Source organism: Eucyclogobius newberryi, unplaced genomic scaffold (genome assembly GCF_026437365.1).
Source record: "Eucyclogobius newberryi isolate DKJ021-1_F unplaced genomic scaffold, fEucNew1.0.hap1 SCAF_5, whole genome shotgun sequence".
NCBI lineage: Eukaryota > Metazoa > Chordata > Actinopteri > Gobiiformes > Gobiidae > Eucyclogobius > Eucyclogobius newberryi.
In genome coordinates, this window is record NW_027316167.1 from 27734362 (window position 1) to 27757951 (window position 23590).

General features: G+C 40.9%; 1 protein-coding gene across 1 annotated transcript in view; it reads left to right on the top strand.

The window, feature by feature from the left end:
* Positions 1-23590, top strand: part of LOC140381412 (uncharacterized) — a 58748-nt gene that overhangs the window by 11966 nt on the left and 23192 nt on the right. The window contains exons 3-11 of the mRNA XM_072465469.1: positions 861-1014; positions 1745-1887; positions 4524-4695; positions 6206-6389; positions 7225-7420; positions 7618-9568; positions 10257-10315; positions 17387-17438; positions 22991-23118. Of these exons, the coding sequence (XP_072321570.1) occupies positions 861-1014; positions 1745-1887; positions 4524-4695; positions 6206-6389; positions 7225-7420; positions 7618-9568; positions 10257-10315; positions 17387-17438; positions 22991-23118 (3039 nt within the window). The remainder of the gene's footprint in view (positions 1-860; positions 1015-1744; positions 1888-4523; positions 4696-6205; positions 6390-7224; positions 7421-7617; positions 9569-10256; positions 10316-17386; positions 17439-22990; positions 23119-23590) is intronic.

Here is a 23590-nt window from a genome sequence, read left to right on the forward strand (position 1 = left end):
TTTTCTGTAATAACACTGCACACAGATCTATTAAGTATTGGCAAAATTCATTGAGATAAATTATACCATTCAATTGTCATATACAGCTAATTTTTTTTGAATAGATTTTCCAGATACTTCCCTAGCACGGAAAGAAGAAGTCCAATTATTGTGTGATAATGTAGTGAGCAAGCACCCACTAAAAGCCCGACATTTATCAGCTCAGTGGTTGACCTGTAACATCAATACCCACTGATGAATGGTTTTACAGGATGTGTTGCAGAAACAACATTATGGCTGTTAATTGGGTTGTTTTGCAAATTTTCAAGTGACTGAGTATGCTTGAGCTGTAGAAAATGTGTTGCATGCTAGTGTCTCCATTTCAGTTTCATCCCAGTTTGTTGTTAATGTGACATAACACTGTGATTCAACTAAATAATTTGCATAATAACTGGAATTGACATAAACAAGATAAACAGAGATGTTGATGGGTTAAGGTTAATTATTGTCAAATCGAATGGGATGCCAGATATATTTTATGATATGCTTATTGTAATTAATTTATGTTTAAAGGTGTTTTCCTGACGGAGGTCTGTCATCTGCTTGTCTAGCCTTGCCTAGAATGTTGCATAGTATGATTTATACTGAATACATCTTTCATTTATCCATTTTGGGGGTAATAATTGCCAAATATATTCGGTTTGGACTTATCTGTTTGTCTTCATGGACACTTTTTTCTGTTGAACATTACTTGCTAAACAACACTTTTAGAAGGTTTCAGACCCTCCACCAGAATAATATAATAATGCTCCTTTAAAACATACAGCAGTGTGGGTGTCATCCTAAGTGTGTTGAACTTTCTAATCTGGTGTCCTCTGCAGGGCCGCTGTGTTATCACGGTGCAGCTCACTGATGAGGAGCTGGCTGTGGCAGATGAGAGGCACAAGTACTTCCTACTCTTCAGTGGTAGCACAAAGAGGCACCTGACCAGCACCCACAGGAGCGGCCATGACACCCTACAGGCCCTATGTCCTGGTACGTACCCCTTCTGCATCACGTCTTGTCATATTTCCATATCTTCGACTTTGTTATATTTGTTTTTATATCATATCAGTGTCATTTTTTATAAAAAGCAGCATTGAGTAATAGAAAAAATGGATAAACATGCTTCCTTTACTTTCCAAACGGGCTGTGAATAGATGTAACTATACTTACAGATTAGCTTTGATTCACTGATTTTTCCATCAGAACAGAGCTCCTAAGAGCTCAGCTAGTGACCGACAACAAGGTCACAGGATAGAACTTCCTTAACAGTTGAGAAAATAACTGCAAAAACACTACTTTTGCTTGCTTGTCATATGGCTCCTTTACATATTGTAACTAATGTATTCAATGTAATATAACAGTATGTATGCATTTATGTACATTTAATTAGTTCACCTTTTAAAGGATTTATATAGATGCATTTAATTATATAAAGTTGGCTTTTCTATAGGCATGTTTACCATTCGAACCTGATTAAGATGATGAGATATGGTGACCCAGTCTGTGTGATTTGATTTCACTTCTTCAGTATCACATCAGCCGGTTGAATGAAGACTCTTTGATCATTTTGAACAGCTTACCTCGAAGAAGAACCAGCAGTATTGCAGATGCAGACCTCTTGAACACAAAGGATTTAATTTAGATTTTTTGCATTCTGTACTACTCATAAATTCATATTATTCTTCCTCTGTCTCATTTGCTCCCTTTGTCCTGTCTCCAGCCCATGACTGCTGCGAGGCTGTGCTCGTCACACTGTGCTCCGTCAGTCCAGACTCAGAGGACTGTGTTGGTCATGTGACTCCTCTGGCAGAGCACCGCTTCTGTTTTGTTCAGGACTTGGCCTTTGACATGGCCCAGTTTCTGGTAGGTTACACTTTCACAACCAGACTGAAATAAAGTATAATCAGATACATACGTTCAATCCTGTTTTGAGCTATTTTTACTTTCATTTAAATATATAGGACTGTAGTTGGCTTAAGAAATACTTGATTGACTGAAGACTTGTACATCGCGACGCATGGTCCTGCAAAAGCTCTCAATACAAACAAATATCTCTAGGAACACGCCCTGAATCTAATCCAAACTGCACTGACACCATTAAAAGATCACAGGAGTTCACACAACTAGAAATATTCATACAGAAAGCTACTAGTAAACAGCGTTTTTGTCTGTAAACGTGCAGGTTAAACCCACAATTCACTCCCAAATCTCATCCCCAGACTTCTTTTTTGCTGTGATCCAAATAATTAGGCCCGAGCGCCACAAGCTGGCGAGAGGCCTATTAATCTCGTAAGGCCGTGCGAAGCATGGCTGCGAAAGTGCGCACGTAGTGCGCACGAAATCGAGCGCGAAGCGCTCGCCCACTTCCAAACACTCACTAACGCACTCCTTCACTCACGCACGCCCCGTGCATACTAATTAGTAGTAGGAAAATGGAACATTACCGTTGTAAACGGGCGAAGCCCGTGCAAAAGTGCGCACTAAACAAGCACTTTAGATTCGTCATCCCCATATAAAGCACTCATTTGCCCTAAGTAGCTCACGAATACGTTCCCCATCTCTTGCATGTTCCGTGCATATAAGCATCTAATGCAAACATTTAACATTATTACTGTATAGAGGGCCAAAAACACAAAGTGGGCGGAGCCCACTCAAAATTAACAAAAGTACCCGTCAGTGACCAGGAACCCACACCATGAGGTAGGAAAGCGTCGGAATATTATTCTTTCTTCTTTCTTCTTTCTTTCTTCTCGGGACCAACCCCCCTATTTTTCACCCAGTGAACATTGACGAAAAGTCACAAAAATTTGCACACCTCTAAAAATCGTGCCTCTCTACATTTTGGCTATTTCCCTTTTCTAAAATAAAAAAAAATTGGCGCATCAGCGCCCCCAAATGTACCAAAAATGCATTGAGATAGGAAAATGACCCAAAAAAAATCTGATCGTAGAATCATGAAATTTGGCGCAGAGGTAGATGGTGACAAGAGAAGTAAAAATATTATCACGGCAACGCCGTCCACCCAACCAAATGTCGGCCATATTGGTTCAAAAATGGCTAAGCATGACTTGGGAGTTTTTCCAAACGTTGTACTTTTACGAACTCCTCCCAGGGCGTTGGCTCTAAAAAGCTGAAATTTGGTGAAAATGCTACTGAGGAGTGGGACATCAAAAGTTATTCAAATTACATTGATACCTCTCACGGTCTCTGTGTGGCGAAGCCGCAAACTTTAGCTAGAATTTCAGAAATCTCCCAAATTTAACATTTCTGCCGTTTGCGCAGATAAAGTCCGAATTGCGTCAAATTAGAATCAGTTGTTAAACTCTTTGCCCTAAACCTACTTGAAGTGAAATTAATTAATTTGGCGCCACAGCGCCCCCTACAGATTTTATATGGAGGTTAAATGTTTAGTTTTGCGATATTATCTGAAATTTGACACAAAACTCAATTTTGGCATCCCCATCAAAAAAGTCAATGAGACCCATGTCATAATTGTTACGGCTTTGCTGTAGCGATGACCGAAACCTCCCATGTTATTCCAATGGGGAAATCGCCAGAACATGCTTACACTTTATACTTTCACAAACTCCTCCCAGGGCGTCAGCCCTATTAACCTGAAATTTGGTGAGACTCATCTTCAGGTGTGGACCATCAAAAGGTATCCACATTTTTATTCAAAGAGTCACGGTCTCTGTGCGGCAAAGCCTCACATTTTGCCAAGAATTCAAAATAAAATTGCTTTTTGATGGTAAAACAAAGGGGAGAAGATGTGACAGCGTCACAGATTCAGCAGTAGATGTAATAAAAGGACAATTGGGGCGCGTTAGCGCCCCCTCCTCTTGCGGCGTGGCGGCGGTGTGGCGGCGGCGTGGCGAGGGCCGATCATTGCCGCTTGCGGCTATATTTCCTTTTATTCTCAATAAAATCATTAGTCGACCAATAAAAGGTTGATGACAAAATTGACTGAATGACTAAACGTCTACTGCCCTAAAATTCAGGAGTAAGGTTTCTTTAATACTCCACTGGCAGAAAATAAGGAACATTTATTGAACTGAAGTCAAGTCAAACTAAAATATTCTTAATTTAAGCAATTTGAAGAAACTTATACATTTGTTTTTGGCGTTTATAGACTAATTTATTTAATACCTTATTCATCTAGGAGTAGTCTATGATAGAAAAAGGTATTAGCAGTCAATAAACTGATATTATGTAAATCAAACATAAATGAGTTAAAACATATCAGCTGAGGTTTAACAGACAGAAGTGAAATTTCTGCCAAATCAACCACAAAAGTGCAGAAATATCACTTTATGCCCTTATTTTAAAATGTAGTTAAGTTACAACATAACTTTTAGTAGCATTTTACTTGAAACTATATATTCAATATTTACTACCACAATATTATCTAAATGTCAATATATTTCCCACTCTCGCACTTACATTTACATTCGCCCTTCGTCTTCTATCCATAACACATTCCAAACACTACTTGTGACCAGGTGAGCACTGCAGGGCGGACTGACGGCCTGGAGGGGGCGCTGCTCCTGGATGAGTGTCACATTCCTCTGAGGGAGTGTGAACGCCTGGATGACAGCCTGGCACTGGCTCTGCACCACCTCGCACTGCCCGCAGGATGGAGCTTACTGGGCAGCAACCTGTCCAACATCACAGGTGAGACAGGCAGGGAACTTTTTTGTAACATGCGCTTTTCCTGGCAGAAAACGTGTCATCCAAAACACTCTGTAGGCAACATCAAAACAGCAACTATTATATTAATTGTCAACTGTGGAGCGCTGCCTTTACCTGGAGCTATTGTTCTGGCAAACGCTGGGACGACGCTTTACTTTTCTGTCACGGATAATAGCTTGCGGTTACACTTGTCAGAAATCCAAGTTATATTTTGATAAAGCTGCCAAAGCAGTCTCAGGTTGGCTACTGGCAGAAAAGGTGGCACAAAGATGTAATGAAACCCATCAAATCAGATTATCTGTAAACAGCTCGGAGACGATAACATATGACCCTCTTGTTATTGTTGTGAAAAATCGCCCGGCGTAGATGGACACCCGCAGACTCTTTTGCATTGAACTCAGCTGTCATGTCGCTGATGCGGAGGGCTGCTTCCCACTGCGGTGAGTGATGTGTGCTCTAATAGGCAGTGCTTCACAATATGTCACCACTTCAATACAAGACGTTTTGGCTGCTGCGAAACGGCGGGGAAGAAAAAGGAGGGCGGCTCGGCTCGCCATTCATCAAATATGTCAGGAGAGCGATCGCATCAGACTATAGGTGCAGGTGACAGTGGTTTATTTATCTTATTCCTCGTGCTGGGGACATGAGCGGCCATTTTGCAGACTAGCTATGCCACTAGAAAGAGCGAGCGTGGCTTCATATTGGGTAGTTTTACTTTAGTTTAATTGTGATGATTAAAGACACATTCTGAAAATACTAATTTAAATCAAACCCATACTCCAAAAATGGTATACCCATACATTTCTTTAATAAGCACAAATAAATGTTGGATGCCACTGCTAACTGATAAATGATGAAACGTGGTCATCCCATTAACAACTATGAGTTATTTCTCTTTGCTTTCATATTTTACAGCTAGAACTAGCATAATGTTCTATCAATATGTTAGCGTGCATTAAAAGAATACAAAATAAAACTTGATTTTAAATATTAAATCCGTGCACAGTGGTTGTACGTTTCGCAGTGTTTTGTGGTATCATTAGAAGTTTCTCTGATAAACGTGCCAGATAATGGACTTTAATTAAAATGGCCGGTGTTGCTTACATTAGCTAAAATTAAATGGCGCTGATTTTACGACATGCATCATTATGCTGGTGGTCATTAGTTTGATAGTTTTATTATTGCATCTTGCGGTGGATCTTTCTAAAGGGCAATTTGCCATGACAGCCGAGTTTATGAACAAACCACAAGTACCTGAAATATTTAACTTAAATATATTCAACTTGAGGTACTGTGGCGCTAATCTGATTGATCGAGCTAATGGGATTATTTTGGCTTGAATTGGTGTGCTCCTCTTGCAGTTTTTTCCATTATTATCCACATTACTTAAAGGATAGATTGCTTTATTAATCCCCATTTGAGGCAGTAAAAAGCCTTGGACACAATGCAAAAGTCGACAATAATTGACTATCTTCATCTGTGTCTTGTTCAGACTTGGACCCTCAGGAGACCCTGCTGCACTTTTCAGCGCGTAGAGGTCTCTTCCAGGTGACTCAGTTTCTTCTACAACAGCCTGGAGCAAAAGAAGCTTTGCGGCTGACCAACAGACAAGGCTGCACTCCTTCTGCCGTTGCATCCTTGAAAGGACACGACTGCGTTCATGAGCTGCTTATGAGGTGAGAGTGAAAATTTGTATGATACATTCTAATATATTCTAATACAAATAAACAAATAGGAAATGTTGTCACGTTCTCTCATAATGATAAATGAGCATGAACCACAAAGCCGTGCACTTTCAGTAAATGTTGTGAGCTGCTAGTTTGTTTCATTTGTATCCAAAAGACAGAAAAGAGGGAAACAAAACATCTGTTCATTTAAACTTGTTTGATCCCCTTTCTACATATTTGATCAGATCAGCTTGTCAACTTTAAAACCATAATCCATTATCAACTTACAGTACTGTAGACATTATGCAATTGTTGCTCCTTTTGGCTTCTTCTTGAAATGAACAGGCATGGCCTCAAGTGTGCCCTAAAGTCTGTTTTGACTTGATATGCTTTGCTAATTACAATATTTTCTTGAAAAGTGAAGTCATTTGAAGCTGAGCTTGTGACCTCAGCCTCCAGACCTTGACTCTAAACTGAAGCATACACCCAATATTACGCAAACAGATCCGCCTGCCTGGGAGGGGTCTAAAGTGTACCGTGATATATGTAATAACTGCTGAGGGAGTGAACCGCTATCATTTTTTCAAGTTGTGTTTTGTAATTTTGAATGAGCACTTTGGATAAGAATGGTAAACTGCCACATAATATGCTGGAAACACTGCTTTGTGTTTTATGGACATAGTAATGCAAGTACATAAACACAGGATTGTATAGTGTGGGCTGAGGGGAAAGGGGGAGTTCAGATCACGTCACTGTAAAACACACTTTTTATGCAGTACTGTGGAGTGTTGGCCAATCACACCAGAGCTGTTTTGAAGTGATCTAAGTGTTTGTTTCACTACAGGGCTGAGAAGGACATAGAGGCGTGCAACAAGACTGAGACTGTACAGCTGGTCTCTACAGACGCCCAGTTAGTTTGCCACCTCCCTCGGCTGAACACCCACACTCTTACCCTGAACATCGTACCAGGCTGCGACCCTCCAAGCCTTCAGAGGAGCGTGGAACAGCTGCTGCACTTGATATGTCATCTTCATGCCAAGGTGAGTCACGCCACCCTGCCCTCTCTACCCATTTTTGCTTCACCCAGGCGCTCGGGCTGAACATTGTTTGTCTTTTCACTGCCTTCCCTTTTAAACCTTGATAGTTTGTACAACCAGTGGAACACCTTATGTAATCAGTAAGCTAGTAATTGATAAGGTAGGTAATGTTTTTCATCCTCCCTTCCTTTCTCCCGTAGGGAGTTTCTACACTAGAGCTGCAGTTTGACTCTCTGCACACGGCTGCCGAATGTTGTGAGGATATAGAGACGGAGATAACCTCAGCGGAGCGACTACACACAGCCACAGCACCAGAGTGCTTAGATAAAAGAAAACAAGACATTGGGAATGAAAACTGTTCCGCGGGAAGCAGCCAGAGCAGTGCTGACTGTGGACATGATGAGAATGGGAACTCAGAAACAGACTGGAGTTTGTGTGTGGGGACCCCAGAGGTAGTAAACCCTGAGGAACCTGGCCTTAGCCCCTCACAGAACTGGGTGTGCCGTGCTTCAAATGCTGGGAGTGATTACCGGAAAGCAGAGGAAGAGGAAAGGCAGTGGCTGTGTGATAGGAGTAGAGCACATGAGGAGACCTTGTGTGTGGGAACTGTGCCTCCAGCAGCCTGTGGTAAACAGGCAGAAGACACTGATACAAGAGACGCTGGGATCCAGGAAGGACAGGAGGCCACAGAGGGGAAAGAGCGATCTGTGCAGGAAACTGAGGACAGTAGAGACAGAACACATGGTAAGGAGGAGACCAAGCCAGCTGAACTAATAACAACCGCTTCCATCATGGGCCAATCCCCTTCTTCTGAATGTTCTGATATGTCAGACACGTCTGACTGTGAATTAAAGGATGGTTACAAAGAGGAAGAGGACACAGGTGAGCCCAGTGTACGAGAAGGCAAGAAAGAAGATACCAAAGAGTTAACTGACTTAAGTTGTGCCTCGGGGGACCAGAGCCTACTGCTGACAGACTGGGGTGATGTAATCACAGCGTGTGATAGTGCTTTTCCACCTCTCCCAATAGAGGGCCTCCATAAGGGGGAACCTCCACCTCACACAAACAGCCTGGAACAAAACCAGGAAACAGCTGGTAGGGATTATGCTTCGGAGCAGCAGTGGGGCTTGACTCCAGAAACAAGTTGTCATTCTGGGAATTATAGTGACATATCAACTTGTGAGGAATATGTCCAGTGCACAGAGGATACTTCGGCTGAAAGTGTGCAAAAAATTCAAAGCACTGACTCGCCTACCGAGGAACTAAACCACCTGGAAGAAACATCTGTCTCTAATTTTCAGACTGATAACTTTTTGGGACCATGTCAAATTGTGCCTAGCACTGGAGAGACACCACATGCTCATCTTGAGCCGGAGACAACCCATGTTACTTCTAGTGACGATGATGCCAGTTTTCAATCAGTGGGAAGCTCAACAACAGAAATCTTTCAGCCAACGGACCAGGCCTGCACCGAGGGACCCTCTCCTACAGGATTCCTCACTGAAGAGCCACTTGTGTTGAAGTCTTGTGGCATAGATTCACTCTCAGTGGCAATAGAGCTGCCCTCACATTCTGTCATTGTCCATACACGGACAGTGCCCGACTGCAGCCAGACTGGCACTGAGCCTGGACATCAACTGTCACCCAGTTCTCACATAATGGAGCCTTTGATTGTTGAGGCCAAAGGAGGCAAACTGTTCCCCGACCCTTCCACAGAGGAGCTGCTAGAGGATCCACGGTCTGAGAACTGGGTCTCATCTGCAATAAAAGCTAAAGATACTGAAAATGCATTGAACAGCTCAGACAAAAATGTGTTTACAGAGAATTCAACATTAGAGGTTGAACATGTCTCACTTGCTCCAGTATCTGAATGTGACATTACAACTTTGCAAAGCTGTGAAATCTCTGCATATGAAAGCCAAGATTCAAATATGTCACATGAGGAATTAAAACATTCAGGGAATACCACTACATTATTTGCACCTCAGTCCACCACATTTCCTGACGGTCTGGATGACATTTCAACCAGAACATTTCCGGCCCAGTTAAGCAGCATTGTGACCAGTGAAACTCATCGTGAAGAGGGATTATTGAGCCGCTCTCCAGACTGTGCGGACGGTGCCTCAAAAGCCCCGGACAGCCCGACGCAAGGTAGGACAGCGCTGATTTATGTCACCTCTTGTCTATGTTTGTTTTTGTCTCACATGTTTGCATACATCACAGGACCGTGCGTTTATCAAAGTCTAATACATGAACAAATATAGTAAATCAAATTAAGTCTGTCTCGTAAGATTAATGGCAACAACACCACAAAGCTAAACATAATATGACTCATCCAGGCTTTTACGTTTAGCCACAAATATACTACATAATGGGGTTTTTTAAATACATTTTTATATTAGTGCTTTATTAGTTAAAGTTGTAAAGGTAAAAGTACAGTAGTTTAACAAGTCACATTTAAGACCATGTGACAGGAAGGCTCAAAACACAGGTCCGTAGATCTGATCTGTGTTTGTTGAAGGAATTCGGACTTTGGTAACATTCAGGTGCTTGCTGTTTTCACTCTTGAGCAATATACTGTAAACCATCAGTAACTGCAGTAAATACATGCAGGGAAAAGTATGTAATCGTTTATTTTGGGGGTCCCGGGCTGAAATGTTAGTAAACTCTTATAATAGAGAGTAAGCATAAGCACAGAAGAAATCATACCATGGTGAAGTTACAATTTATGTCCACCTATTCAGTGCAACAATGCAAACAGATTTTTCTTTTACCTGCACTGATGATACATTTGTTTACATGACAACATACTGATTAATTTTCATTGCGTGATATCCAGATGTAGAAAGTGCAGCGGATGAAGAAGGGAACGACTCTGCTGTGGGGAACGCTTCTTTGGTAAGTTCTAAATGTTTTATTCGTGCCTTTTCTCACATGTGGTGGGCGAATTGTTGCTCGAATGGGTTTGACTGTCAAACTCTTCTACATGAACATCTCACAGCGTTGAGAATTGCGAGAACCGTGTTATTGTTTTGTCCGTAGCTCAGTGGGTCCACGGTGTGTGCATGCGTTAGCCTGAAATGCTGCTGACTGACAGATTCCTCAGCGGCCAGAGAGTACAGTGGTGATGCTTATTCCTGGGTTGTGGTCGGAGTCAGTGGCTTGTTCAGAATGCCAGATGTTGGACTGCCACAGGGCACGCAAGGCTGCAGAACACCGGGGCGGCCAGCAGAGGGCGATGTGGACTCGGCTGCTTCGTTTAGGCTCTCTCACTAGGCCAGATGGAGAATTTAATGACCAGCAATTTGATCCCTTGAAATTCCCTGTAATTTATACAACGGACTGGCATTTTTAACCCATCGTGATGATAAATGCAGCTATTGTCATGGCCGTGGAGAGCCAATTTAAATTATTAGTAAACTATATTATACAGACGGATGAGCACATTTTAAAACCCGCTCTTGAGTAGAAGGGTCGTATTCATAAGTTCAGTCATTTTAGTGCATTCATTCTTTGTGAATTTAAGTTAAATTGAGCAGAAGTGTCTCATCCTGTTTAGATTTGGTTGTACAAGTATAACAACATGTTGCGTTTACGTTCTGTTTTACCAAGGTATGTACATTACATGTTACCTACGCTCTGATACAGAAGAAACAACACAACTCAATTCGACTTATAACCCTTGCTTGTATCCTGGTATTTTGTGCATTCCGTGCCCTTTGAGAGTTGGTTGTTTTTAATATTTTAAGTAAATATAAAAAGGTGAGACACTGCAGATGAATAAGAAAACATTTAATTTTAATATTTATTTATTTTTAGTTTATTTACATGTATAGAAAACATATTTGGGACATATAAATCTGAAAAGTTGATAGTAGGAATGTTTTGTGTATTCGTTGTTACATACATTAGGTACAAAGAAAAAAAAATACAGACGTGACACATTTTGAGAAAGTCCAAAGTATAGATGAAGTTGATTCAGTGAAATAATAAAATATCTTGTAGATTAGACAGTTCTGTTGTTTCCAGGTTTAATTCTTCTATGCCCACACATTTGTAAGTTGATTTTGTTCTTTAGGTTGAACCGGTTAAATCATTCTACAGTGACAGAAACACACAATAATAACAGTTTTGCTCTATCTCAAACTCAGAGTTATAATGTGTTTGGAAAGAATTGTCATTTCCTTTCACTGGTATTCACATCACTGTGCTATCTGCAATCATCAGCACCTTAGGTCGAACCACCGTCTCTGTGTTTGCTGTCATTTGCATACAGGGTGCAAGGTTTTTATTTATTTGATCTTATTAAATGAGATTCTTCCATTGGCTGATTGAAATGAACTTACGTGATATAATACACTGTTATTGGCAATGGCTTACTCGTGTTGACAGGCTCACTTGGAAAGAGGGAAAAGTGCGAGGTTGAGGAAAAGCTTGAGTCAGAAGTTGAGAGGCGACAAGTGGAAGAGAGGGAGGGCACGGGGGGAGGAGAGGGAGGGCACAGGGCGGAGGGGAAGGAGCGAAGAGGAGGAGAGTGGGAAGGAGTCTGCTTCAAGGCGGCTTCTGTGGCCAGATGTGAAGCCTGTAGCACTCGACCTCGCTCCATCTCACCATTCACCACTCGTTCTACTGGATTTAACACTTTCTTATTAATCTGGGGACAATGTATGAGCGACACAAGCGGAGATACAGTCTGTGTGCCAAAGGGGAGAGAGCTGTAGACGTGGTTTTGATAAAGGTAGGGCTTAAAAGTAACTTCTTCAGTGTGGTTTTGCAACTTGTGTTCCTAGAGTGCCGACTGTAATGACTGCCATAGAGAGGCTAAAAATGAGAGTGTTGGAAAGATGAATTGAGGGTGAAAAGTAATCGAAAACATGCTCCAAAAGAACTTAAACATGAAATAACTCATTTTCTCCCTCCACCATGAAGCATTAGAAAGTATAATCTTGTGTCCTGTGTTATAGTGACAGGTCTTGCAGCAGTGCACTCTGGGAGATAATGTCATGCTTGTGTTTAGAATGCCCCTTAAAACACAGTGCTGATTAGTCTGGTGAGGAGGTGTTGTTTCAGAGTGCACTAATGTTTGTGAAAATAACACGTTTGGCTTCTCTCATGCCTGTACAATGACATTAACACTCATTTCTAGAGTTTTAGTGACAAAAAAGACCTTATAATAAATAAGGATGTAACAATGACCGTCTCACAATAATATTGTGGGCTGTCACAATATACATTGAATAATATGCTTCTTTAAAGTGATTGTTTTGTCTCAGAAACAACTTAAAAACATAAGGAACTACATAGACCATGATCCTTTGCTATAATATGTCAGTGCAATGCATGAAGGAATAACTTTATTCAAGCACTTTTATATCTTAATTCCGTGGAATATGACATTAATGATTTGAGGAAAAACATTTGTTTCTCCAATTCTCTTTGTCTCTCACAATATCGCAATAAATATCTTTCCATGAAATTAAGTATTGTACTGTGAGATTTGAATATTGCTAATAATCCCTAATAATTAATCTAATAACCATTCAAAATGCAAACAAAATAATGCATATGATTTTGACCAGTCAAACTAAGTGAACATTGGACTATTTAAAGCTCAAATGCCACTTTGCTTCACTTTATATAATGTTAAAGACTTTAAACTCTGGTTCTGGGACTTTTTACAGGTAGAAGTGGCAGTAATGAATACCTTGGGATAACTTAAAAGCTTGGGATAACTTAAAAGTGTGAATCTATTACAGAGCCAATTTTATCATCACTGTGTAGGTGCATTTTTAATCATCCACTGTTTCAAGTCAATCTGGGCTGAGACTAGTTCTTTTCAATTCCTTGGGACTTATTTAAAGAGGCCGTGCTCAATTTTGAATGTAGTTTAGCAGAATGAATTTAGCCCAGAGCCAAAATAAGACAGCTGTGAGTTTTCTGCATCTAAATCTCCAAAAAACAGGTAGCGGTTTGTTAGCATGCTAGTTGTTGTTAGCTTTAGTGTGATGGCAAAATTCGGTCGGGCCTTTGAAAGTTGTGAAAACCACATATCACCTCATCATGGCGAATAGTAATAATAATAATCATCATAATAATAAAAATAAGGATTATGTGAGAAAGTGAGAAATACCTTTGGACTCTTGCAAATAGATGAAATTCTAATTTCTTAGACGTTAAAAATCAGATACAGCGCTTTAAAACACCAACTTATATTGTTTTAAATTCAATGCTTGACTTATGAACTACAATCTCTAACTATAATTGTATTAAATAAGAAAAAATGCATAAATAAAAATTTATGCATACCAGTGATTTTAGCAGCTGATGAACGCTGTCATGGAGATAAAGCCTGTTATTGGAGAAAAACAGTGTGCGAGCGACCTTTCCTTGAAACACTGTCACTTACTAAACTTGCCTGATGTCAGCGCCTGGCTCTCTCCCGCGGGTGCAGTAGTGAGGATGAGAGTGTGGGAGACGAGAGCGGATGAGAGAGGGAGAGCGAGAGGGAGAGAGCGGAGTTGGAGTGAATGATCTGATGCCGGCGGATGGTGGGAACCGGCTGAGCTGGGCTAACGGTTTCCTCTGGATTCAGATGGAAACAGGCGCGCTGCCAAATGACTTCTTTTGCAGTCACAATTTCACATCCCAGCGTCTCCTTTGGCCCAATTCACCAAATGCACCATCACAAGGGCACACACTGTGAGCAAGCATGTCAATGTAAATGATACGAGTAAATTGAGGTCCCTGCGATGCCTGAAATAGCCAACCTAACTCCCAAAGCTCACTACTTATAAAGTGGACAGGAGCAATAGCACAGGCTTTGTTATATAGCTGCTAATGGGGGAGCTGAAACACACACTCCTCCAACAAACAGACACAGTGTGAGCTGCAGAGATTCTTTACTATTATGAAACTATATAAGTCATTGTTTATTTGATTGATTTTCAGCTCATGACTCTAAGATAAGTTCCAGTATGAATTCAAATAGTGTGTTTACTGCTAACAATTGTAGCGTTGATATATTTATAATTACAAGAACACCGTACGCGATGGGCAAGTTGTTTATTGTACGTATTATCCAATCAGAAAGCAGAATGAGCCTCACACAAGTCCCTCATTAGGGTTTCCAGTTCCAACACCTTAAACGAGTTAAGAACGTCACTTTTGTTCTTTTTTTCCAACACAGAACACAACACTTTTTACTCAAAAGAAGTGTGAGGGAATTCTGGTTGTTCTGAGCTGGAAATTGGACATGTGCATACTGAAAATGAGGAAATGTTTTATTTTTGTCCTCTGTTTACCGAATAAGACACCGGCAACACAAGCTCAGTTGTAACAGTATCTTTTAAAAACCAGCCGAGTGCAAGCTACATAGCCTCTCTTTAAAACAATATTTCAATTCTGTTGTCTATTGGTTGTTAAACAGTTTCATAGCTAAAGACATATTGCGAAAAGGGAATATACACCAGTAGTTATTCATGTACATACTTGATTCCACAGACGTATGGGGCGCGTCTCGAACCCGTTGCCCTCTGAATGAACATAGGTCTAGACTACAGTGGTGTATTGGCATTTATCACTGTCATTGGGGAAACACCTGGCTGCTACCAATCCTCTCCTCAGCTGCCACATCTTTTTTTTTCACCGAAATAAAAGAAAAACAGATGTGTTTTTACTGGGTACAGTTCAGATTCCCCCGATACTCCAAAAATGCACCGGGCTGGGGCTGCTAAAGTTACGAAGACTTCATGCGTTCCATAATAAGGAAACTTCTCATAACTTATCATCGATCTCACTTAAATATTGCCTATAACTATATGAACTTAAAGCAGCTCTGTCGGTATTTGATTTGTAGATATTAACACACATCCTAACCTACATTCATGCTCATGTTTAATATAACAAATAATACAATTCCAATTACACTTAATCACAAGAACTGTCACAAAATAATAAATTACCCCGCCGCTTTTCTGTGTAGCGTAGGTGTTTTTCAGTCAGCACTATTTTGTCTATTTGGCGTTCCGCTGTCACCGCTCTCCTCCAAGATGGCCCCAAGTTGCGTTTTGTAATTTGTTACAATCACTGGCATCGCCTCAGTTTTGTGCGGCGCTTGAGTCGGAGCGAGCGTGTGTTTGTGTGCGCTGGCGTCCTCCGTGACCGTCTAATCTCCCCTCGTCAGCATGTTTGTACTCCTCAGTGGGCCCCGTTTGATATCCGAACACAGCTGCGGAAAAGCCAGTGTGTGCACTTAGTGTGTGGGGGGATTTCATTTCGCGGCGTGTGAGGCAGAAGAGGTGCAGACGGCAGGGTAACGTGTCCGAAGGCGTGCTGCACGGACTGGTCGCTGCGAGGTGTTGTTTGGCGTCGGGTTTCGGCAGTGGTACTGTTTCATTTGTGGATCGCTTTACAATGGCGTGACGTGGATCCAGAGGAGCTTTCCCGAGTTTGTTTGGTGACAACATGTGATCCGCTCCACTTCAGGGAGTCACAACAGACAATATTAGAACTGTATTGGACACACCGGATGTGTATAGTAGACAAATGTAGCTCTTCTATGTGGACAACATATATTCTTGATTTTCCTCATGACAATGTGAAAAGTGGGGTAGTGGGGTGGTATTTGGGACTCAAGACACCTGCCATGGACACAATAAATGAACATATTCTATACTTTACTTCTGGCAGATGGGAAATAGGCCACCATAAACTGCACCAACTATTAAGGACTGGACCGACATTATAATTGACATACGGAGAAAAAAAACAAAAACAAAAAAACTAAACATTTGAACAAATTTGACCGACACTGGACTACAGGAAAATGGGACCTTTATTTTGGACTTTGTGTGCCTACATTATATTTGACTTACTTTTTTTTGTGCCAGATTTTTACAGTTTGTTTTTAAATCTATTCAACTCTCACAAACCCTAATATCCACTTAGATATTTAGAAGACAGAGGGTGAAACTAGGGTTGACCACCAAATTGCAGCCAATCATTCTGCATTCAACTCCTACTTACAACGAGAATAAAAAAACATTATTATTACATGTAAATATCGTGCTACGGTCTCATTTTTGTCACAGAGAACTGCTTTTACAATATTCTCTTCAGGGGAAAACACAACATTTGCTAATTTATGTTAAAAAATCAGGTTTTCAGATTTCTATTAAGATTAAGGCCAAAAGTTACTGAAATCTCTGTTGATTTGTGCCAAGCAAGCAGAAACACAACGCTATAGCTCAACACGCACACTCAAAAACAACAACGCTCATATAGTTTAATACTTTGAACTTGACCTTTTAATGCAGGATGAATCCAGTGAAGTCAAGCCCACCTTTAACCCGACACTCACCTGTATGCAGCTACTACAACACCACACAAATACATTTAAAAGCCACCATTTATCGAAGCATTTGAAGTCGGATCGCATCATCTTCATCCCCGGTCCTCTGCTGGAGCTCATGAAAACACAATGAGTTTTCTCTGAGGCTGTTATAGCCACATTCAACGCTGCCACTCAGACCTGCACGAGAGAAGCACAACTGCAGCTACTTTGCCTTTGCGTGCTAAGAGGCGCTGCCCGTGGCTTTCGTATCGCTTAAACCCCTCTCTTGTCTCTCCCTTCGACACACACGCCGCTGTATCGTCTCGGCCGACCACAGAGGAAGCAGTGCGCCAGTGTTGTGTGCTTTTTACCACCGACCGCAAATCCTCTGACAGCCCTAGTGTCGATTTGACTGCAGTTTTTTTTTTATATCTCCGGCAGAACACACTAGGAGGGGAAAAAAAGCACATAAAGTGACCTCAGTGCCTGCTGTTAGGAGCTGTGTTATTGTTGCCTCCCATCCTGTGATGCGAGCAGCACTTCCTAACAGCCACGCTCGGTCTGCATCATAATTTCTTTGTGGGTGACGATCACATGTTTGCAAAAGCTGATTCACTGTCTTCCTGTTTCTCACGTAGATCCACCGAGACAGAGAGGCGACTCGCGGGCCATGCAACTCCCCGCAATCAGGTAAGACTAATACTTCTGTTTAATGTTAAAACACTTGAATCATCATCATTGCACATTACTCAGAACAAAAAAGTGTATGTGGGTGGCCTCGTTTCAACTTTGCAGTCACTTCTTTTTGTAACTTATGCTGCTTTTATTTGTGCTAAAACCCAGATAGAGTGAGAGTTTTTTGAGGACACTGAAAGGATATTTTACTTCAGGGGGTTTTGTTGTTTTTAAAGGAGACTGTTGCAAGTCAGTGTGTGTAACCATGGCTGCTAGCTGTTGCAGTTTATAGTTAAATATAGATATTGTTCCTTCTTTTTTAAAGCTACTTAAACAAACCTGTCTGAATTAAAAGTCTCTTGAGAGTTGGACTATTTTGTCCTTCTATGTATCATGTTCTCTCGCTTGAGTACACACTGGGTATAGAAAATGCTACAAAATGTTATGGAAAATGTGTTTTCTGCGCTATTTTATAGTTTTTTTAATTTCATACTTGTGGTAGGGGATACAGGGTTTGCTATTATCTGTTTGTTTCAATTATGGGATGCACTAAAATACATGTAATAAAAGTAATGTACTGTTATATAATGAAAAAATACATGTTAAACCTTAGACATAAGGAAAAATACTTATCTCTACTAATATATCTTTAGGTGATGGAAGAGTTTATTTGCAAACAGGGTAAATAAGTGTACAAAGTATGGATGCTTGGCCTCGAGCAGTCAAATACCTTTCAGTTCAGTTCCAGTTTCACACTTCACTCTTAATTCATGAATGTCTGTTTATGAAGCTGAAGGTGGATCGCTGTAGGAGGTTTGTCAACCCGTCAGGAAGTGTCAGTGTTTCCTTGAAGAGTGTCAGTTTAATTTATGCTTACATTCATGCCTCTGGTTTACTCTGGTGCCTGTAATGTTACATTTGTTATGCCTTGTTTAGCTCAGCTCGTGCAAGTAACCCTTATTTATATAGGAGGAGGCTCTTAGGGTGTGCCGAGGCAAAATGACACAGTTCGAAAACACAGACATGGCAGCGGAGGATTTAGTCACTGGAAAGCGTTCACTTGTAGAATTTTGGTATGAGTGCGGTAATCATTTTGTGGAGCTGCTTCAGTAAAATCATCAAGTCTGAAAGATGCAACTAAATTCACATGTCTATGTTTTGAAGTTGTGCAACGAGCTGTTATTCCCAGTCACTGAATAAAACATCTGTCGTGGTGTGAAAGCCATAACCTCACCTTATGCAAAGGACTTGATATTGTTCTGCCGATGACTAGACAAGAAGCCCGAAGCAGCGACTCAAGTGGCAATAAAGGACCCAAATATGTCTAGTACTTAAGAAAAATATACAAGCTGTTGAGATTGAGTGGTGATAAGATCTGCACTTAAAGGGAACACTAAAGGTGGCCTCGAGTGGCAACTTATCTCCACTGGCAGTGTTCTGGAAGGTGCAGTGTACACCATCGGGGGAACACACAGCCCGACTGACTAATTTATCTCGTGGCTCATTCATTGTTCGCACCTCAGACTTGGTGCGGATTATATCTTCGGTCTGTCCTATTCATCTCACCGGCAGCACATTTTTCCACTATCACTATGCTGCCACGCCGCCATGGTTCTCCCACTAGGCTAACAGGCTCGCGGAATACAGGACACCGCTGCACAGGTTTTGTTTTTTTTGCAGAACCTTTCCTGTAATAACTTCCACTAAACTGCGGTTCCTCTTCTCTCTGAACAGTTCATTTTCAGGAGTATAAGGTTACAGATCAGCCGTAGATCTGTTAGCAATTAAGGGTTTGTTGATCTAATTAAAAGTTAAGGGTTGTACTGCAAAAAGAAAGCACTGAATTTGAGATGCTTTCAAAAATGGTGCTGCAGGCCGTTTGTCGTTCAGTCGATTAATCGGTTGATGGTATTTTAGTGGTGTTTTAGTTGCTCAAAATAGTCATTTGTTTGATGAAATATTGACGTGTAGCATAAAGGAGAAGGCAAGAGCTTCAGTTTCATTTTGACGAATGCACTTCTGTTTACTATTTTATGTGCTAGTTATGACGAGGGCTGTAGATATTCTCACACAACCAAAGACTGTTCTGTGCGTGGGGTCGTGGTGTTGCTATTGGGTAAAATGAGCAGAATCAGAAAGGTTTCATTGGCAAGGCAAGGCAAGTTTATTTGTAGAGTACATTTCATACACAAGGCAATTCAAAGTGCTTCACAACAGGAAAAATGCATTAAAATCACAAAGAAATTACAGACCACATACATAGCATTCCAGACACTCTTTCCCATATTTATTTGACATAACCAGCATGACAAGTGTCTCTGGGATGGACACATCACTTTTAGATTGGTTCTTTCCCATATCAGTGCGCTATCTGCAAATTGCCATTGCTAATGAACAGAACAACTGAAGTTCAAGTGCAAACGACTTATGTATCCAAATAAGTACTACTAATGTATGAATTAGATTAAACACCTTTCAATCTAAATAAAACAATTAGTCTGCTGATCAAAATGTTGGTGGACTAAAACACCATTGACCAATTAATCGATGTAAAGATTACAACCTTACTCACACCATGCCGTCTTTTTCATGTGGTTCATATTTATCCTTTATAAAACCAATGAAATAATGATTTGATTCAGAAACATTTTGGAAATCTGAGACACCATTGGCGTATTAATCAACTAAACGACTAAGATCTACAGCTTTAAAAATTAAATATGTTCAAAGGGCCAGACTCATCAATGCACAGGGCATGTCTTTATTTGCACAATCATAACAAAGGATGTATTTATACGGCTACAGCCCTACCTCTAAGAGAGGTCAAGCTTTTGTACACAGTTTTCTTTCTGGAGTAATCTACACCTTCTGCTTGTAAGTGCGGATTGATGTACCTGGATTTACAGCAGGCAATATTTTAACTCCAGATGTCCTTCTCCAAGCCCAGTTCTCTAGCTTGTTTCTTTTGTGAGTCAGATTCTCATATACGTCTGAACACTAAATCTTTAACATTGTGAGATACCATACAGACCATGACATTGTAAGGTCAAATGTGCATCCCCTAACCACCTTCCCCGACACCCACATCGTCCACTCCAGTCACAAAATGCAGCATGCTGAAAAAAACTCAATATCTGCTCGGCTTGCTGTGGCAACATCTGACTAGTACAGGCAAAAGGAATGAAAATGCCATCATGCATATCAACAAATAGCCCCACGCTGTCGTTCTGACCTAACCTTATACAAATGTGGCACCTATACTTAACAGTGAAGTCAATTTAAATATAAGCTGATTCATATTCAGGCCACAGAGGCAGCCACCCACTGACTCATCAAGACTTTACAGCTGTTGCCGCTCTCTCCCTCTCTGCCAGAGTATCGTATATATATGTGTGTGTGTGTGTGTGTGTGGCTCTGTTTAAAGGAGATACTGGGAGACAGCTGTCAAAGCTCACAGTCTCCTGCTAGTTTTGGGGAACAGGTGTGAGGGGGCGGGGTCTCTCAGATCTGTCACCGATGCTAAGCCACTCTTCCACATCCAATAGGCGACTGCGCTGCGCTCGGAGTGTAGGCATGCGGAATACAGGCGAAAATGCATCATCTTGCGGCTTCCCCAGACACCCTGGTAAAGGATGTTTGTAGTCTTGAGGTCAAAGGTCAGTCTGGTGTTTTCAGTATGTCTAGTTCTCCATGCTACGGATTTAGATGTTGTATTTGTTTTGGCCATAATTGTTGCTTTTTCCTTTAATAAGACTGTCACTTACATTTATTTCAGTATTCATACCATTATTTTGAATGTATATTGAGACTTTTTGAATACACTATCAACCAAATAAAGGTTGGAATAGTGACTGAAGGCTTCTAGATTGAGAATTGATCAAAATCTGAAACAATCTGATAACATTTTGATTCAATAATGCGACTTTCTTTGTTATAAAAGGTCTTCGTATGTATTTTAGAGTCTGTATCGTCTAGATAACGATTACAGTTATCAAAGTATCATTGCAATTATGTTCTAATAGTCGACAAGTCACGATTACTAGACTAAACGTTGTAGCCTTGTAACATTACATTTAAAATCCATTTATTGAATTCTGTGCTAAAACAAAGGAACTTTCGGTTTGTTATCATGTAGAGACCCGTTTTGAAGTGAGCTTGCCATGTCGTTGTAACCGCCGTTGCACTAGTTGCCACTTCCTCTAAACCATGTTCCATTTGACCTCTTGGAGTTAGAAGTGCTCCAAACCACCATCAGTATGCGCTTGTGCATTTGTTAGGCTGGTGCGAGTGCGTGTCAGACACCTCAGTGCAACAGGCCTGTTTGCTCATGTGTTGTGTTGAGAGCAAGCTCCGGCCAATTGACTTGCCACTCCCTGAATCCCCCCGAAGCAGCTGGCGGAAAAGTTAGACTCGCTAACAAGAACATATAGAACACCCTTTCACCTGCATTTCTTCCTACAGCAGAATGTAGGATGGCCAGACATAGACAGCATGCACGCCCACAAAGCATTTCCTCTTGTTCCGCATAATTGCTGAGAACCGTCTTGGGGGAAAAATACTGACTTCCGCTTTTGACTAAAATAGACGGCAGAAAAGATGCATAATAACAAACTTTGTAAATGATGTCACCGAGTTGTTCTTGGCAGAGGAAGTAAGTAAAGCCCACTGTACTTCATCAGAGTCCAGAGCTGCTGTTTAGGCTGGCCCTGGAATGTTCTCAGCACATGTCACCGGAATGTAAAATGTCTTATTAAATAGAACAAGAAGGCAGTGGATGAATAGGCCTGTCACAAAAAACAAAACAAAACTGTTATATATATTGTAACTGAAAATATATCGATAAGCAATAATATTGAAGACCACTTGTGACAAATCCCAGTAAACACTTCTATAAATTAAATATATTGTAAACAGACTGAATCATTTTAGTTAGTTGTAACAAAAAATGAGTCATTATTCAACCCACTTTTTTGTACTACAAAAAAGCTTGATCTTATTTTATTGAACTAAAGTCAAGACAGTAGTTAGTGTCACTGGCCTATGCATACATCTGTTGTTATTGCAATCAATTTTGTTAAACTGACTTTACCACAACTCCAAATCAATGACTATATAACCTATTTGCATTTTCTTTTTGCTTTATTATTTCATGTTTATGTTATACAGCTTAGGCAATAATATGCTCCTGCAGAGAAACAATACACTGGGTATGAATTAAGAATGCTGGGAGTCGCAATTGAGTATCTGAATGTTAAGTTTAGAAATCCAGGTCTTAAGAAACGCTGCAAGAAATGTCACCTCTAATTGGCCCCACAGTGCATAATGGTACGTGCAAAAACACACACGCAGCCATTGTTTACCTTTGCCATCTAGCACAAACAGCTTTGGCTTGGACAGTCCACTATTGATCTGCTTGGCTTTCACACCTTCTCACATGTCTGTTCTCACAAGTGCTTGTTCTCAACAGAAAGCCCTGTGTTCAAGCAGGAAGACTGAAACGTATAAGCAGGCTGGGTGTTTTGCAGCGCATACAAAACTGCAGTGACGTGTACTGTTCTGTCTTTCAGAATCCTCCCTGTCTTTTGTGCTACCGACCAGGTCCAGCAGTGCCACGAGCTGCCCGTCCACGTATCACAGAAGCTCGGGCAGCGATTTAGAGAGCTTCATAACTGCAGGAGATGGCGTTTTCAAAAAGGTCAGATGACTGTGTACATGACAATGTCGATGTGTTTTGCCCCAAGTGAAAGCATGTGAGAGTGCTTATCAATCTGTATTCTTGTGTCAGCCCATCACCCACTTGACACGGCTCCCTGTTCAAAGGGCTGTACATGCTGTTCATAATCATCTTGAAGTGCTAATGGGAATAGATGAAAGAAGGTGATTTTTTGAAAAGAATATAATATAGCAGTTCAGTCAATACAAGACTCAGTCTAAAGATCCATTTTCCAACTTATTCCAATCCTTTTCTGGCTGCCATCCATATATCTAAATTCTGAAGCGAGAAAGTAGTTTTTCAGCCTGTCCTTTTGGGATTATGTACTGTATATGCAATCACAGTTTTGTCAGTCAAACTTGCAGTTTTATTTTTCTGCACCCTAAAGCTGAACTCATTTTTTTTTTTTTTTTAACAAATTGTCATTTAAAGCCACTGGCTGCAGACTGCGGCA